This window comes from Lepisma saccharinum, chromosome 9 (assembly GCF_977018435.1).
Source record: "Lepisma saccharinum chromosome 9, izLepSacc3.1, whole genome shotgun sequence".
NCBI classification, from domain to species: domain Eukaryota; kingdom Metazoa; phylum Arthropoda; class Insecta; order Zygentoma; family Lepismatidae; genus Lepisma; species Lepisma saccharinum.
This window is the reverse complement of record NC_139237.1, coordinates 70,942,795-70,961,824: the sequence shown is the minus strand read 5'-3', so window position 1 is coordinate 70,961,824 and position 19,030 is coordinate 70,942,795. Positions and strand designations below refer to the sequence as shown.

The following is a 19,030-nucleotide window of genomic DNA, read 5'->3' as shown; positions in this document are numbered from 1 at the left end:
CTTCTCGTTGTAGAAATTACGATTGCCTGCATTCTCTTCGCCGGCTATCACCAACAATCGGTCCACGAGTTTCCTAACGTCGTCCACCCAAACGAATTCTTTGGGTAACGTGTTGTAGCGTTTGACGCCGCTGCCTGTTTTGACCTGGTTCCAAATCGGTTTGATGAGATTCCTGTACTTCTCGCCGCTGCTCGATTTCACCCTATTCTGCGAGGCGTCGTTGTTCTGGTACAAGGCATCCGTCATGATCAGAATTTCCTTGTAACTTTGGTAATCTTCGTCGGTGTAATCTTTCGGCTGCTTTTTGGCGACGAGTTCCCACAGTCCCACAGTGCCGGGATACCTGTTCCAACTATCCTTGTCGCCTAAATTGACTTTAATGTCGTTGCCTTCGAAGGTCACCTTCGATTTCCCAATCTTCCACACCACACCGCCGCCTTCGTTGCTTTCCATGCTCGGATACAATCCGAACACTTCATCCTTGTCGAACTTCCCCGTGCTCAGGTAGTCTCGTGCCAAAGGTCCCAACTGGATCTTATCCGAAGACGACGTGCTGCCTATGGCTCGACGTCGTGCCGGTACGTCCTTCAGTTCGAACGGCGTCGAAGGAATGCTCGAAATGGGCGTGGGTACAGCGTAACTTTTAGCTGCGAGTGGTACGAGTTCGTTGATCAAATTTTTATTTTGTTCCGTAACACTTTTAATTTCTTTACCTAGACCGCTGATGGCATCGATCACGGGTTGATCCTGACGTTTCTTCTCTTCGTAGAATCCGCGATTCTCGGATTTCCAACCTTTGAAGCGTTTCGCGAGGTATTTTCGCAACTTGAGATTTTCGTCTTCGATTTTTCGTTTCGTCATGACGTTATTTATACACGTCGTTTCTCACAACGTTGCAACGTTTAGAAAGTCGTTGATTTTGTTTCTGTATTTTCCGTCGATGGGTTTCCTCGTCATGTCGATCGTCGCGAATCCGAAATCGTCACTGCTCCAGCAAGAAGAGCAGCGTTCCGAAAATTGATTGTAGTTCATGTCTCCGCCTACGTAGTCATCGTACGCGTGCTTGAGGTTGGTGTGATCTTGACGAAACAAACATATGAAATTAGCGTTGTCGCGTAGTAACTGTTTTGGAATTTTGGAAAACGTTTGAGTTAGGTAAAAGCAATCCATTTCTTTGTGACGACCTTGCGTGAAAAAGTTGCGAATTTCATTTTGATTTTCCAGGATGACGTCGTCGAACACAACGACTGAATTTTCACGACAATCGTCGAGTGGTTTTATTTCCGAAGCGAACGTTGCAATGTCCAGACCATCGTACACTTTCATCAGTTGCTGGTATTTGGATTGCTCCAAACTTTTCGAGAACACGTACAGGTGCCTGTTCTTCCAATCTAACCAATTCGGTGCGAGGAGAAAATTGTCCACGAGCAGTGTCGTTTTCCCACACCCCGAAGGACCTACGATCAGACAGCGGATGCTGTCGGGAAGCAACTCGCCGTTCTTTTTTTTTCTCGTTTGACTTTCCGGATCCGGTAGACGCTTCACCACATTCCACGTACTCACAAGATCACTTCGCTCGCGTCGATCCAACTCTTTTCCGGAAGTCCCAGCCATTTGACAAGCAGTTTGTTACCTTTCCTGCGTAATACTTTCTCGATGAGGTACGTGTCGGGGTGTTTCGTTTTAGAGAGTTCCTCTTCGTAAAATCTTCCTTTCAAAATCTCGCCGCTACTATCTTTTATTATATACGTGTGTCGGTTTCCGGGTAGAACTCGAACCACCGTAAAAAGTTCCGTGCTCCAATTTTTTGTGAATCCCTTCTCGAAGGTGCGTTTGAATTTGCTGATCCTCACCTGGTCTCCAATTTTGTATTTAGCTTTTTTTGTCGTGGGTGTGTACTTTGGACAGTAAACTGTAGAAATTAAGCGCTGCTCGTCAGATTTCGTAACGTCAGCTGGCTTCATGCCTATCGTTCTGTGTACCGTATGATTATAGGTGTCGACGAGTTCCGGCAGGATGTCGACCCATTTGTAATTTCCCTTAAGCGTGAATCGTTTCCACATGTGTGTTTTCAAGGTTCGATTGAATCTTTCCACGATGCTGGCTTTGATGTGACTGAAGGTCGAATAATGTCGAATATCATGTTTTTGAATAAACTTTTGGAATACAGCGTTGTAAAATTCCTTCCCCTTGTCCGTTTGCAGAAACCGTGGTTGTTTGCCGCCGCTTTCGCGAAAAATTGTCTTGAATGCTTCCGTGACGCATGTTCCCGTTTTCGCCTTCAAAGGTAGAGCCCATGCGAATTTCGAAAACGTGTCTATGACGGTGAGGAGGTACTTGTTGCCCTTGTTCAATTTATGTACGTTTTTCAAATTGCCGCTGCTCATCTCCACGAGGTCGCTTTGCCAGAGGTCGTCGATGCCCTTGGTTACCACAGCCAAACGTTCGTAGTTGCGGCGTGCAGGTTTATGCAATTCTTCGACGATGGCTTGCCTAGACATTTTTTTTTAGAGATTACGTTTCAAAAGAAGCACCAGCGTGATGGGATTCAAAGAGGGTGGCACCTCGCTCGTGTTTTGAATGATCAGCTTATCGCCGGCACTCACGTCGAAAACGGTAAGATCTTCGTCTTCGTGTATTTCATATATGTTGCGCGCTTCGTTCCAACGTGCCAGAGGAATGTTTCCTGCTTTCTGGACACCGCGATTCGATATCAAAGTCATGGTGGGAACGCTAGCTTTTCTGCCGTGAGACCAGTACGAGAATTCGTTTATCTGAATCGTGCCATCGAGGAGAAACTTGTAGTACGGATGATAAGGATGCAACATGTACAGTTTGTTACCTTCGACGAACGTGGAGATTCTCTGTTGATTGGGTACGCTGTTGATTTCGATGGCCTGCAGAGAATGCAGTTTAGCGAATTTAGTGTCGACGCCGAGCAGATTACTGTGAACGTGTCCGAGTTTATTTTCGATGGGCAGCAAATGCTCGACTATGGTATCCGTTACGGCAGACAACGACGGTTTGATTTTCACTTCCACGTTCAACTGCTTGTAGTTTTCGTTGAGTTCTTGTAACTTGGCACCGAAAGAAGCCAGCGTCGATTCCTGCGTGGATTCCAGCACTCCGACTTGATCTCTGATGTTGACGACGATGTTCTGAAGGTTCTCGACTTGATTCAATTTCGAGCTCTTCTCGGTAAGATCGTTCACGATGCTTCGCATCTCTGTAAACTGCGTGTGAAGATCGGCGACGCTCTGCGAAGTGGGCAGCGTCGACACCAGCGAACTGATTTCGTCTCGAATCTGTTCCACGTTCGCCGTTTCCGTTTCCAGTCGTTTCAGCATACGTGATATGTTCCTTTTCAAAGCGTGCAATTCTTTGGAGGTGGGGAGATTGGCCACCCTACTCTCGAGATCGCTCAAAGAAATTTTGATGTCGCTCGATTCGGATAGTGCCGTCACCGCCGTTTTCAATTTTTCCAAATCTTCGCTCGAAGGCACGCTCGTCCGTAACGATTCCAAGTCACCCTGTATGTTGTCCAGTACGTGATGAAAATGAGCGAGATTGGATTCGACGTTCAAATTTTCTAAATATTCGATCTTCTGCTGAACCGTGCTCAACGTGTCTTGAATGCTCGTCAACGCTTTCGCTTCAGCGTGAATATTTTTAATTTCCTCGTTGATCAATTCCAAGGACGCCTGAAGCGTAGCGATGGTGGTTTGAATGTGTTCGAAATCTCGATAGGCCTCCAATTGAATTTTTATGTTCGCGACGCTTTTACCGATGACCTGCAGTTCGTCCGACGATGGTAGGTTCGTCATGGTATCTTCCAAAGTCTGTAACTTGGATTTAATTTCTTCCAACGTGCCGGTGAATTCTTCTTGTAATTTGGAAACGACGACCTGCAAGCGTTCTATGTCAATATCGTTCACCACGGTTTGAAGTTCGGAGAAATTTTTTTCGATTGCGGAAGTTCGTTCTTCGATTTCGAGTTTCAATTTTTCCAAATCTTCATTTTTCGCTTGAAATTGCTGTAATTTGGCCAAATCATTTTGAAGCGAATCCACGCTCAACTGTATATTTTGAACGTTGTCGTAAGAAGGTACGTCGACATAATTTTTTATGAGCGTTTTCAGTTCGGAATCGATTTTCAGAATGGGGTCGAGACATTGAGTTTGGAGCGTAGCGATTTCCGACTCTAAACTTTTGTTTAAGGTCTCCTGCAAAGCGATCAAATCGGTCCTCAACTTCTTAACACGAACGTCCAACATGAGAATCTCTTCTGCATGGTCTACACGCTTTGTGTTGCCGAAAATGTCGTTAGGCATTTTTGGTTAATGGTTATTTATAATAGGATAGACGATTCGTAATTCTACGAAGAGAGGAATGAGTTTGTCGTAATCTCCGAGGAGTTCTATGTAAAAATAATCTCCTGCTGAAACATCGTATGCAATGTTAGAAAGCATCTTGTCGTGTTTGATTCGAAAAATGTTCTTGCCGGTAGAAATTTTGATTTCGCCTACGTTTTCCGGATTCACAGTGATTTGAAGTTTCCCACCGATCGGAATTTCGTAGAAATGTAAATTGTTATTGAAGACGTAAAAAGTTTTGCCGACGTCCTCATCCAATTTCGTCCAAATGCTGTTGAGGTGAATGATCAACAGACCGTTGAGTTTAGGTAACATGGAAGGTAAGACTTCATGATCTGGTATGGTTTCCATGATGATCTGTTTTTTGAAACCGAACAAATTCATAGGCATGCTGGTTATTTAAGACTACGGTCAAAGTTTTATTTTGTAATGACAGTCAAAGTGTTTTTTTTTTTTTACTGAGTAACAAAATGTTTTTTTTTTTTTGAGTTAGTGAAAATTCTTGTGTGTGGCGGTGAGTGCTAATTATTTGCACTGTGCGCAATTCTTATTTATTTCTAAACGACGATGCCCCCAAGGCAATGTGTGAATACCACATTCAAGAATACACCTCTTGTCGTCGTGTGCATCTAGAGCAACTTTCCTAACAATATTAGTTGTAAGCACATGATCAACGCTTTGGATACGATGCTCTTTTTGTAGAATGGGCGATTTTGTTCTGAGGCACTCGAGGTAATCCTCAAACTTGAGGTGCTCCCGAACCACTTGCCTGCTTACACCCTTTGCCTTTTTTGTTACAGAACCCTCAGCCCGGATCGCATAGGCTTTGGCCCGAAGTCCAGCAAACTCCACAATCACATCCCCGTCTTTCTCGTCCTTGAGTTTGCCGGGTATTTTTTTGTTTCGGGGCAGAATTCCATACCGGTTTGGCTGGGGATAGCCCGATGTGTCGAAGAGCTTGACAAGAGCTGGAACTTTGGCTATATCACCATACGCATCGGCCGTGCGAACATGGTACACCAAGCTGTCTGTGTCTGTGTAGAGGAGCGAGATATTGTGGTTGTAGTGTGCACGTAGTATGTCGTAATATGTCTCGAACATGCACAACTTGCTCAGATCCAAAACTGCAGCTCCCACATAGATGGGCTTCTTGAGTAACACCTCGCCCCGGTTCATGTGAACCAGAGACATCTGTTCCTTGTAAATTGTTCGAGACCTGAACAGCGGGCTTGCAACAAGTCGACGACACTGTGTTTTCTTCGTCACCAACCTCACATCAACGCGATTTCGCACATTCTCCATGGTCTTCCCAAATACCGCATTGTTCATTAATTTGAAAAAATCACGATCAAGTTCCGAAATGGCGGCAGTGCGATGTTCGGTGTTCAGTTCGATGTACGACTTCAACCATGGAGACTGCCTGAACAAGAGCACGCGGTGAACTGCTTTGACCGAGACCCCTTGCTGCATTAACCACTGGAGGTTCCGGTAGTGTAGCACATAACGTTTTTTGGGCTCCAAGTCCATGACGAGCTTTGGTTGATCCGAGCCAGGTGGACATTTGAATTCCGGAGCAGGCGAAAGGTCACAGAATGTATCCTGCAGCTTCTCGGGGAAGTCAAGGTCCACCTCGGTAAAAAACCCAAACTTGTCGCACTCTTTTTCGATGTCGTGGTATAAAGGATCAACCCAGTCAAACTGTCCTGTTGGGAGTGGCTGCATCATGGAGTGCCCGTAAAGGTTGTTCACGTCAGTGTACATGATGTAGCTTGATGGTTGGGAGGGGTCGTAACCAGTGGCCATGTGGTGATTGTTGGCGTGTGCGAAGCGTTGCGACACTTGGACCATGCCGCCCCGGATAGCTCTCTCGATGAAAAGCATGATATCAACATCGAAGATAAGTGAAAGTTTAACTTTAGTCAGCAGGAGCATGGCCGACCATGCCAGTCCAGGAAGGCTGTAAAAATATACAGGGTCCAGGTTGTAAATGTTTATCGCAGTCGCCCGAAACGCCTGGAACACATCGGCAAGAAGCGTCACATCAAGCTTCAGGTATGCATCGTGGTAATCACCAAAAGTTCGGCAACCCAACTTGACCCACATAGACTGAGCATGCTTGTACTCCTCGTCGGTAATACCTGAACCTCTCAGCTGGCTGTAGAACTTATCCTGGGGAGGCAGCAACTTTTCTTCGAACTTGGAAGGGTCGGTGACGTATTCGTAGGGGTAGACCCCTTTACGTCTGATGAGTGCGACATCTAAGTTCGGGAAACTTGATGTGGTAATGGCTAGTTGGTCGTCTCTGAGCTTCCCAGCAAGAGCATCCAGGCTTGCCTGGAGGAACCTCAGAGAGTCGAGGAACCGAAGCTCGATGCTGCTGTCTTTTAAGTCGGGGATCGGCACCCACTTGCTGATGCTAATATAACGCTCCTCGTTCTGCGCCAGGACCTTGATTCTCGCATTGTCGTACCCTAGATGTGTGACCAAGTGATGGAAATCATATCCCGAGCCATTGTGAAAAAAGACCGGTATGAAGCGCGGGTCCCTGGCTCTCAAGTTACATCTGTTGCACCACGGGCCAATGTAGCTTCCGGTCTCATAATGGTCATGGTGGTGGACCTTTTTGTTATCGTCAGTGAAGACTGAGTTGCAAACAGGACAATTTAGAGCTATTTCGTGCTGATGCTTGTCTTTGGGAGACAGAGGCAGCATGGGCTTGGGGGCCAACAGCACCTTCCCTATCTTGATGGCTTCCTGTTGCATTCTCTCCAGGAAGTGTTTGACCGGGTCGGGACCGCGATACACATAGGGCTCGGAGGCAATATGTTGGTCTCGCCACACCACAACATAGGAGTAACTCGAGGCCTCGTGGATTTGGAAAGGAATGGTAGAGGATGTTTCGGGGTTGGGCTCGCAGTTAGACAGAGGTTGAAGAAAGGCCTCGAAGTCTGCTACAATAAAGGCAGGATGCTTCACCATAGCACTGTGCATGCGAAAGCTCTCTACTGCACCAGGTTCGGGCAGGATAGTTCGTGCAGGCTTGTTGGTACCACAGTAGAGCATGTGGCGAGCTAGCTTCTCAGCAGCAATGTTGGGTCCTCGAGAGTGTTTGAATTTATATTGTTTTCGGTTGTCGAAAGTGGACAGGCACCTGCGACACACCTCAACATGGTGACTATGACTGCTCCGTTGGCTCGAAACAAGCCGAGAGAGGGAACGGATAAGGGTGTAATGGTGATGGGTTTCGTTTTTGATGAGTAGGAGGTCAATTCGCTGTGCACTATCATCATCTACATCACTTACCCGAATAGGGTAGACGTTGTTTGCCTCGGTGAGACCGTAAACATTGATGGCTAATTGCAGGCCCAACAAGTCACGAGCACGAACCTCAAACTTGCGAATATGCGAGACTTCTACAGGGTAGGCAATCCCGGTCATTGCATCCTCCAGTTCCGACTCATACTGCTTGTAGTGTGCAACATAGCGTGGACTGTTTTCCCAAGGTATAGGGTGCAATGCTGCCAGCACCGACCAGAGGAAGCATTTGGTGTCTTTGTTCTGAATATTGAGAACCGCTTTCCTTGCTTCAACCTCGGGTGGCAGGGCAATATAGCTAGACCCTGCCAGTGGCAGGAATTTGTTAAGTTTCAGACAAAGTTCGTGGGGGTCGCCACACAGCGAACCGCCCGAGCCTTCAGCCTGATGCTCCTCGTGCTTTGCCACAAGCTCCTCGACAAACTTGTCGTAGATGCTGTCGAGGTCAGTGACATCTGCCTGATGCAGTGTTTTTGCTTTTGTGGCATGGAAGAATTTATATATTTCATCAGTCGGTTTCTTATACTTGCAGCATAGCACAGCATAGAATTTAGTGGAGTGTGTGGCCAATACATCGTTGAGGATGGATATTATCTTAGCTCGCTCCCTCTCCAGAAAACTACGCACATCGCAGAAGCTGTCTGATGTTATGTCAAAATCTTCTAATAAATACTCAAACGCAAATCGGTCTGCTTTCTTCGCCAGCTTGACGCGTTTGGCAGGTGGCGATGCATCGAGAGAGGTTACTTCTACCTTTCGCTTGGAAGGTTGCGGTAGAGATGTTTCAGTGCTCTTGCAAGTAAGCTGGTGTCGCTTGAAGTTGGCAATAGTAATATTTTTTCCACACTTAGAGCACAGTTTGGTCGCACATATTCGCTTTCCCGGCACACAAGTACGACAGTGTCTTTGAAAATTTTTACTTGACACAGCAGTTTGGCACGTAGGGCAATTTTTTACAGAACGCATAATGCAGAGATTTTTTTGGGGGTATGTTATTTAATACCGAATGCCGTGCAATGCAAAATATAATTGTTAACTTTTTTTTAAAAAAAAAATCTATTTTTGAAATATTCTCTATGACCTTACTTGGTTTTTTTCCGCCAAATTATATGCTTCTAGTCTCCTATACTTTGGTAGAGCCCGTTCAGGTTCTATCCCCAGATTTTTTGGGGGTATGTTATTTAATACCGAATGCTGTGCAATGCAAAATATAATTGTTAACTTTTTTAAAAAAAATCTATTTTTGAAATATTCTCTATGACCTTACTTGGGTTTTTTCCGCCAAATTATATGCTTCTAGTCTCCTATACTTTGGTGGAGTCCGTTCAGGTTCTATCCCCCGCCACGTGGGTTCCTCTGCCAATCCAGCAGAGGTGAGAAATCAGCGCTGTGCTCCGGCTTATATAGAATTAGACGGCCAATAGAAATCTTGCTTACTTAAACCAATCAGAAAACACCACATATAAATTATTAGCCAATCAAAATCTCTGTTTTTTTAGTCGAGACACTAAGCCAATCAGAAAACAACACGACTGATATGACATCATTATATTACGTAATAACTTGTTGCTACACACTACAACTTACAGGTTGGCAAAATCTGACATGAAAGCAGATAATACGCTTAAGTCTTATTTATATATAATTTTCACGGGCGTACAATATTGTCAACAGTATCATATTTGAGCAGGTCGCTTGTCACCTAAACACTACAGCTCACAGGTTGGCTAAATCTAACATGAAAGCAGATAATACGCTTAAGTCTTATTTATATATAATTTTCACGGGCGTACAATATTGTCAACAGTATCATATTTGAGCAGGTCGCTTGTCACCTAAACACTACAGCTCACAGGTTGGCTAAATCTGACATGAAAGCAGATAATACGCTTAAGTCTTATTTATATATAATTTTCACGGGCGTACAATATTGTCAACAGTATCATATTTGAGCAGGTCGCTTGTCACCTAAACACTACAGCTCACAGGTTGGCTAAATCTGACATGAAAGCAGATAATACGCTTAAGTCTTATTTATATATAATTTTCACGGGCGTACAATATTGTCAACAGTATCATATTTGAGCAGGTCGCTTGTCACCTAAACACTACAGCTCACAGGTTGGCTAAATCTGACATGAAAGCAGATAATACGCTTAAGTCTTATTTATATATAATTTTCACGGGCGTACAATATTGTCAACAGTATCATATTTGAGCAGGTCGCTTGTCACCTAAACACTACAGCTCACAGGTTGGCTAAATCTGACATGAAAGCAGATAATACGCTTAAGTCTTATTTATATATAATTTTCACGGGCGTACAATATTGTCAACAGTATCATATTTGAGCAGGTCGCTTGTCACCTAAACACTACAGCTCACAGGTTGGGTAAATCTGACATGAAAGCAGATAATACGCTTAAGTCTTATTTATATATAATTTTCACGGGCGTACAACATTGTCAACAGTATCATATTTGAGCAGGTCGCTTGTCACCTAAACACTACAGTTTATAGGTTGGCTAAATCTGACATGAAAGCAGATAATACGCTTAAGTCTTATTTATATATAATTTTCACGGGCGTACAATATTGTCAACAGTATCATATTTGAGCAGGTCGCTTGTCACCTAAACACTACAGCTCACAGGTTGGGTAAATCTGACATGAAAGCAGATAATACGCTTAAGTGTTATTTATATATAATTTTCACGGGCGTACAACATTGTCAACAGTATCATATTTGAGCAGGTCGCTTGTCACCTAAACACTACAGCTCACAGGTTGGCTAAATCTGACATGAAAGCAGATAATACGCTTAAGTCTTATTTATATATAATTTTCACGGGCGTACAACATTGTCAACAGTATCATATTTCAGCAGGTCGCTTGTCACCTAAACACTACAGTTTATAGGTTGGCTAAATCTGACATGAAAGCAGATAATACGCTTAAGTCTTATTTATATATAATTTTCACGGGCGTACAATATTGTCAACAGTATCATATTTGAGCAGGTTGCTTGTCACCTAAACACTACAGCTCACAGGTTGGCTAAATCTGACATGAGAGCAGATAATACGCTTAAGTGTTATTTATATATAATTTTCACGGGCGTACAATATTGTCAGTTTCCGTAGAGCTCTCTTTTTCCATCCTCCCTCTATACAGTAAAGCTGTAAAAAAAAAAAAACGCAATTAGCTAACCTAGCATACAACATACCTTCCTAATTAATATGGATATTGTCACACATGCCTCTTATTTTATACTGTTGTAAATGGAAAAGATTATGTACGGTAAATGTTTTGTACATTATAGGGAAAAAATGCAAAATATCCCCTGATATTAATTCCATCCACCTCTGAATCGAATTATTACATATCCTCACGCCGGTCCGTATGTTGTTCTATTTTGCTTCTTTTACTTGCCTTGCTTAATTAACTCTCGCTAATTAGCATTTTTTTGGAAGAAGTCAACTAGAACAACATATGGCGGTATGAGAATATGTAAATTAAAGAATATTTTAGTAATATAAGGGCCCTAGCAATTAGCTACGTCGACTAAGAGTACTCTTTTAAACATCTTCAGCTAATCGTATTACTACGTAAAGACGTTTAAAATGTTTGGGTGTTGAAAAAGTTTGACGGCGAATGTTGTGTGCATATGGAAATAGTTCTATTGTTTGTTAATAGATGGCGCTGATAGTACTTCCCCTCTCTCCCCCTCTCCTCCTCTGCTGTATGACAAATAGCACAAACATAAAATCAAGATTTTGGAGAGCAAAACATAAAATTTGCATGCATCTGATGTCGAACCAGGAACTTTATCTTTCGGGGAGTCAACATTATTTTTTTACTCAGTCGTCATATAACATGAACACACGCAAACATTCACATGTGCTTTTATTATTTTGTGTTCGGTAAGTCCAAGTATATTCTTACATAAATTATTGTTTAATTTAATAAATTGTAAACTCGGAGCCTGCTATACTAACATTCCTTCCGTGTTTCATTCGAATGTTGCGTGCATACGGAAATAACACGGAAAAAAAAGCGGATGGAAGCAATTTAAAATTAGTGGAGCAAGGTTACTATTACGAGAACGTAAAAACATGTGCTTTCATTCAACTTCAAAAAATAAGAATAAATGTGTACATACAGAACACATATGCTTTCTTTTTACAGTTGTAAAATCATATAAATTGTACATGAAGTAAGTTGCGGGAAGGCTCTCTCTTTTATGTCTGTGTATATGTATGTTGTACAATTAGGTACAAGTATTGTACAATTAGGTACAAATTGTTGTACAATTATTTCCCCCAGTTCCCCAGTTGGAGTTGGGGGCACAACACTGGTACTATTTGTACCCACAGTGCTTACTCATGTATTTTGTTTAATATTTTATTTCAAATTCACTGTCAGAAACTAGTTTTGCCAGTTCCTGGATGTAGGTTTACCTATTCTGTTGGTTCTCACTGTCAAGCTCCCAGTATTCGTACAGCATAAAAAGCCATAACCCCCCTCAAAATATATACATTGTATACGCCAAGATGCCCAATAGCCTAGCAACACATCATGAAAAAACATGCCAAGAGGACCCAGTGGGTTTATAAGTCAGTGCTGCCAACTCCTATTTGTAGGTTAGCTTAGCCTGTGAAATATCATATTGCAGAATTTTTGTAGAGTGGGTTGGCAACACCGACGAGCATCAAATGATGATTCGAGCCTCAAATGATGATTCGAGCCTCAAATGATGATTCGAGTCTCAAAATGATGATTCGAGCCTCAAATGATGATTCGAGCCTCAAATGATGATTCGAGTCTCAAAATAATGATTCGAGCCTCGTCGGTGCTGCCAACTCCTATTTGTAGGTTAGCTTAGCCTGTGAAAGATCATATAGTAGAATTTTCTTCGGATGGGTTGGCAAAACCCAAGCCTCAAAGGAGGAACATCCAATAGAGTTGCCAAATGTAAAAAAGGGGACAATAAGTCCCCTCATAAAAGGCTACAGTAAGGGCCCACAGTATTGCCAACACTAGGCCCCCAGCAGTGTTGCCAGACATAAAAAATACATGGACCCCTCAGGCCCTTTGATAGGTTAGGTTAGGTTAGGTTAGGTTGGTTAGGTTAGGTTAGGTTAGGTTGGGTTGGGTTGGGTTTGGTTAGGGTAGGTTAGGTTGGGTTGGGTTTGGTTAGGTTAGGTTAGGTTGGGTTTGGTTAGGGTAGGTTAGTTAGGTTAGGTTGGGTTGGGTTTGGTTAGGGTAGGTTAGTTAGGTTAGGGTAGGTTAGTTAGGGTAGGTTAGTTAGGTTAGGGTAGGTTAGTTAGGGTAGGTTAGGGTAGGTTAGTAAGGTTAGTTAGGGTAGGTTAGTTAGGGTAGGTTAGGGTAGATTAGTTAGGGTAGGTTAGGGTAGGTTAGGGTAGCCTCAAATGATGATTCGAGCCTCAAAAGATTATTGTCAACCGGCCAAGTGCCTCTACTTATGCCCTTGTCGTCGTTCACGATGAAGTTGGAAAGTTTCGTGCTGATCATGTCCACGATGCCAACCTTCTCGTTGTAGAAATTACGATTGCCTGCATTCTCTTCACCGGCTATCACCAACAATCGGTCCACGAGTTTCCTAACGTCGTCCACCCAAACGAATTCTTTGGGTAACGTGTTGTAGCGTTTGACGCCGCTGCCTGATTTGACCTGGTTCCAAATCGGTTTGATGAGATTCCTGTACTTCTCGCCGCTGCTCGATTTCACCCTATTCTGCGAGGCGTCGTTGTTCTGGTACAAGGCATCCGTCATGATCAGAATTTCCTTGTAACTTTGGTAATCTTCGTCGGTGTAATCTTTCGGCTGCTTTTTGGCGACGAGTTCCCACAGTCCCACCGTACCCGGATACCTGTTCCAACTATCCTTGTCGCCTAAATTGACTTTAATGTCGTTGCCTTCGAAGGTCACCTTCGATTTCCCAATCTTCCACACCACACCGCCGCCCTCGTTGCTTTCCATGCTCGGATACAATCCGAACACTTCATCCTTGTCGAACTTCCCCGTGCTCAGGTAGTCTCGTGCCAAAGGTCCCAACTCGATCTTATCCGAAGACGTGCTGCCTATGGCTCGACGTCGTGTCGGTACGTCCTTCAGTTCGAACGGCGTCGAAGGAATGCTCGAAATGGGCGTGGGTACAGCGTAACTTTTAGCTGCGAGTGGTACGAGTTCGTTGATCAAATTTTTATTTTGTTCCGTGACACTTTTAATTTCTTTACCTAGACCGCTGATGGCATCGATCACGGGTTGATCCTGACGTTTCTTCTCTTCGTAGAATCCGCGATTCTCGGATTTCCAACCTTTGAAGCGTTTCGCGAGGTAATCGCGAAGCTTGAGATTTTCGTCTTCGATTTTTCGTTTCGTCATGACGTTATTTATACACGTCGTTTCTCACAACGTTGCAACGTTTAGAAAGTCGTTGATTTTGTTTCTGTATTTTCCGTCGATGGGTTTCCTCGTCATGTCGATCGTCGCGAATCCGAAATCGTCACTGTTCCAGCAAGAAGAGCAGCGTTCCGAAAATTGATTGTAGTTCATGTCTCCGCCTACGTAGTCATCGTACGCGTGCTTGAGGTTGGTGTGATCTTGACGAAACAAACATATGAAATTAGCGTTGTCGCGTAGTAACTGTTTTGGAATTTTGGAAAACGTTTGAGCTAGGTAAAAGCAATCCATTTCTTTGTGACGACCTTGCGTGAAAAAGTTGCGAATTTCATTTTGATTTTCCAGGATGACGTCGTCGAACACAACGACTGAATTTTCACGACAATCGTCGAGTGGTTTTATTTCCGAAGCAAACGTTGCAATGTCCAGACCATCGTACCCTTTCATCAGTTGCTGGTATTTGGATTGCTCCAAACTTTTCGAGAACACGTACAGGTGCCTGTTCTTCCAATCTAACCAATTCGGTGCGAGGAGAAAATTGTCCACGAGCAGTGTCGTTTTCCCACACCCCGAAGGACCTACGATCAGACAGCGGATGCTGTCGGGAAGCAACTCGCCGTTCTTTTTCTTCGTTTGACTTTCCGGATCCAGTAGACGCTTCACCACGTTCCACGTACTCACAAGATCACTTCGTTCGCGTCGATCCAACTCTTTTCCGGAAGTCCCAGCCATTTGACAAACAGTTTGTCACCTTTCCTACGCAATACTTTCTCGATGAGGTACGTGTCGGGGTGTTTCGTTTTAGAGAGTTCCTCTTCGTAAAATCTTCCTTTCAAAATCTCGCCGCTACTATCTTTTATTATATACGTGTGTCGGTTTCCGGGTAAAACTCGAACCACCGTAAAGAGTTCCGTGCTCCAATTTTTTGTGAATCCCTTCTCGAAGGTGCGTTTGAATTTGCTGATCCTCACCTGGTCTCCAATTTTGTATTTAGCTTTCTTTGTCGTGGGTGTGTACTTTGGACAGTAAACGGTAGAAATTAAACGCTGCTCGTCAGATTTCGTAACGTCGGCTGGCTTCATGCCTATCGTTCTGTGTACCGTATCATTATAGGTGTTGACGAGTTCCGGCAGGATGTCGACCCATTTGTAATTTCCCCGAAGCGTGAATCGTTTCCACATGTGTGTTTTCAAGGTTCGATTGAATCTTTCCACGATGCTGGCTTTGATGTGACTGAAGGTCGAATAATGTCGAATGTCATGTTTTTGAATAAACTTTTGGAATACGGCGTTGTAAAATTCTCTACCGTTGTCCGTGTGCAGAAACCGTGGTTGTCTGCCGCCGCTTTCGCGAAAAATTGTCTTGAATGCTTCCGTGACGCATGTTCCCGTTTTCGCCTTCAAAGGTAGAGCCCATGCGAATTTCGAAAATATGTCTATGACGGTGAGGAGGTACTTGTTGCCCTTGTTCAATTTATGTACGTTTTTCAAATTGCCGCTACTCATCTCCACGAGGTCACTTTGCCAGAGGTCGTCGACGCCCTTGGTTACCACAGCCAAACGTTCGTAGTTACGGCGTGCAGGTTTATGCAATTCTTCGACGATGGCTTGCCTAGACATTTTTTAGAGATTACGTTTCAAAAGAAGCACCAGCGTGATGGGATTCAACGAGGGTGGTACCTCACCTGTGTTTTGAATGATCAGCTTATCGCCGGCACTCACGTCGAAAACGGTAAGATCTTCGTCTTCGTGTATTTCATATATGTTGCGCGTTTCGTTCCAACGTGCCAGAGGAATGTTTCCAGCTTTCTGGACACCACGATTCGATATCAAAGTCATGGTGGGAACGCTAGCTTTTCTGCCGTGAGACCAGTACGAGAATTCGTTTATCTGAATCGTGCCATCGAGGAGAAACTTGTAGTGCGGATGATAAGGATGTAACATGTACAGTTTGTTACCTTCGACGAACGTGGAGATTCTCTGTTGATTGGGTACGCTGTTGATTTCGATGGCTTGCAGAGAATGCAGTTTAGCGAATTTAGTGTCGACGCCGAGCAGATTACTGTGAACGTGTCCGAGTTTATTTTCGATAGGCAGCAAATGCTCGACTATGGTATCCGTTACGGCAGACAACGACGGTTTGATTTTCACTTCCACGTTCAACTGCTTGTAGTTTTCGTTGAGTTCTTGTAACTTGGCACCGAAAGAAGCCAGCGTCGATTCCTGCGTGGATTCCAGCACTCCGACTTGATCTCTGATGTTGTCGACGATGTTCTGAAGGTTCTCGACTTGATTCAATTTCGAGCTCTTCTCGGTAAGATCGTTCACGATGCTTCGCATCTCTGTAAACTGCGTGTGAAGATCGGCTACGCTCTGCGAAGTGAGCAGCGTCGACACCAGCGAACTGATTTCGTCTCGAATCTGTTCCACGTTCGCCGTTTCCGTTTCCAGCCGTTTCAGCATACGTGATATGTTCCTTTTCAAACCGTGCAATTCTTTGGAGGTGGGGAGATTGGCCACCCTACTCTCGAGATGGCTCAACGAACTTTTGACGTCGCTCGAATCGGATAGTGCCGCCACCGCCGTTTTCAATTTTTCCAAATCTTCGCTCGAAGGTACGCTCGTCCGTAACGATTCCAAGTCACCCTGTATGTTGTCCAGTACGTGATGAAAATGAGCGAGATTGGATTCGACGTTCAAATTTTCTAAATATTCGATCTTCTGCTGAACCGTGCTCAACGTGTCTTGAATGCTCGTCAACGCTCTCGCTTCGGCGTGAATATTTTAAATTTCGTCGTTGATCAATTCCAAGGACGCCTGAAGCGTAGCGATGGTGGTTTGAATGTGTTCGAAATCTTGATAGGCCTCCAATTGAATTTTTATGTTCGCGACGCTTTTACCGATGACCTGCAGTTCGTCCGACGATGGTAGGTTCGTCATGGTATCTTCCAAAGTCTGTAACTTGGATTTAATTTCTTCCAACGTGCCGGTGAATTCTTCTTGTAATTTGGAAACGACGACGTGCAAGCGTTCTATATCAATATCGTTCACCACGGTTTGAAGTTCGGAGAAATTCTTTTCGATTGCGGAAGTTCGTTCTTCGATTTCGAGTTTCAATTTTTCCAAATCTTCATTTTTCGATTGAAATTGCTGTAATTTGGCCAAATCATTTTGAAGCGAATCCACGCTCAACTGTATATTTTGAACGTTGTCGTAAGAAGGTACGTCGACATAATTTTTTATGAGCGTTTTCAGTTCGGAATCGATTTTCAGAATGGGGTCGAGACATTGCGTTTGGAGCGTAGCGATTTCCGACTCTAAACTTTTGTTTAAGGTCTCCTGCAAAGCGATCAAATCGGTCCTCAACTTCTTAACTCGAACGTCCAACATGAGAATCTCTTCTGCATGGTCTACACGCTTGGTGTTGCCGAAAATGTCGTTAGGCATTTTTGGTTAACGGTTATTTATAATAGGATAGACGATTCGTAATTCTACGAAGAGAGGAATGAGTTTGTCGTAATCTCCGAGGAGTTCCATGTAAAGATAATCTCCTGCAGACACATCGTACGCAATGTTGGAAAGCATCTTGTCGTGCTTGATTCGAAAAATGTTCTTGCCGGTAGATATTTTGATTTCGCCTACGTTTTCCGGATTCACAGTGATTTGAAGTTTCCCACCGATCGGAATTTCGTAGAAATGTAAATTGTTGTTGAAGACGTAAAAAGTTTTGCCCACGTCCTCATCCAATTTCGTCCAAATGCTGTTGAGGTGAATGATCAACAGACCGTTGAGTTTAGGTAACACGGAAGGTAAGACTTCATGATCTGGTATGGTTTCCATAATGATCTGTTTTTTGAAACCGAACAAATTCATAGGCATGCTGGTTATTTAAGAATACGGTCAAAGTTTTTTGTAATGACAGTCAGTGTTTTTTTTTTGTTTTTTTTTTGTAATGACTAACAAAATGATTTTTTTTTTTTTGTTTTGTTTTGTTTTTATGAATCTTCTGTTGAAGATGGGCATATGTTGCAGGTTTTGCTTTCTGCTAAGCGATAGTGCCCCCATGGCAGTGTGTGAATTCCGCACTTCAGGATGCACCTCTTATCATCGTGCGCATCCAAAGCAATCTTCCTGATAATGTTGGTTGTCAATTTATGGTTGACGCTCTGGATTCGATACTCTTTTCGTAGAACAGGTGAGCGAGTTTTCAGGCATTCAACATAATCCTCGAATGCGAGATGCTTTTGTACAACCTGTCTACCTACACCCTTGGCCTTCTTGGTAACGCTGCCCTCGGCTTTGATGGCATAGGCCTTGGCGCGAAGACCTGCAAACTCGAGAATTACATCACCGTCCTTCTCGTCTTTGAGTTTGCCGGGCACCTTCTTGTTGCGGGCCAGGATACCGTACTGGTTCGGCTGGGAATAGCCCGAGGTGTCGAAGAGGTTAACCAAAGATGGAACTGTGGCTATATCCCTGTACGCGTCGGGTGAGCGAACGTGGTACACCAGGCTGTCCGTGTCCGTGTAGAGAAGCGAGAAGTTGTGGCCATAATGTGGACGTAATACGTCGTAGTACGTCTCGAACATGTGAAGCTTGCTCAGATCCAGTACCGTGGCTCCAACATAAATTGGCTTGTCGAGCACCACCTTGCTCTTCCTCATATGCACCAGAGCAAGCTGTTCATTATAAATGGTCCTCGATTTGAATAACGGGTTTGCTACGAGCCTGCGACATTGTGCTTTGTTTGATATTAGCCTCACATCTACATGATTCAGTACATTCTCCATGGTTTTCCCGAACACCGCATTGTTCATGAGCTTGAAGAAATCCTTATCAAGCTCGGACGTGGCTGCGGTGCGGTGGTTGGTGTTGACTTCAATATATGGACGCAACCACGGAGAATGCTCGAACTTG

The 19,030-nt window shown here is 43.9% G+C and overlaps 1 protein-coding gene across 1 annotated transcript in view; it reads right to left on the bottom strand.

Annotated features, from left to right (window-relative positions):
- The window catches only part of LOC145992465 (uncharacterized), a 69,067-nt gene extending 50,290 nt beyond the window's left edge, over positions 1-18,777 (bottom strand). Inside the window, exon 1 of the mRNA XM_083128848.1 lies at positions 18,727-18,777. Within this exon, the coding sequence (XP_082984974.1) occupies positions 18,727-18,777 (51 nt within the window). The remainder of the gene's footprint in view (positions 1-18,726) is intronic.
- Positions 18,778-19,030: the final 253 nt, after the last annotated feature.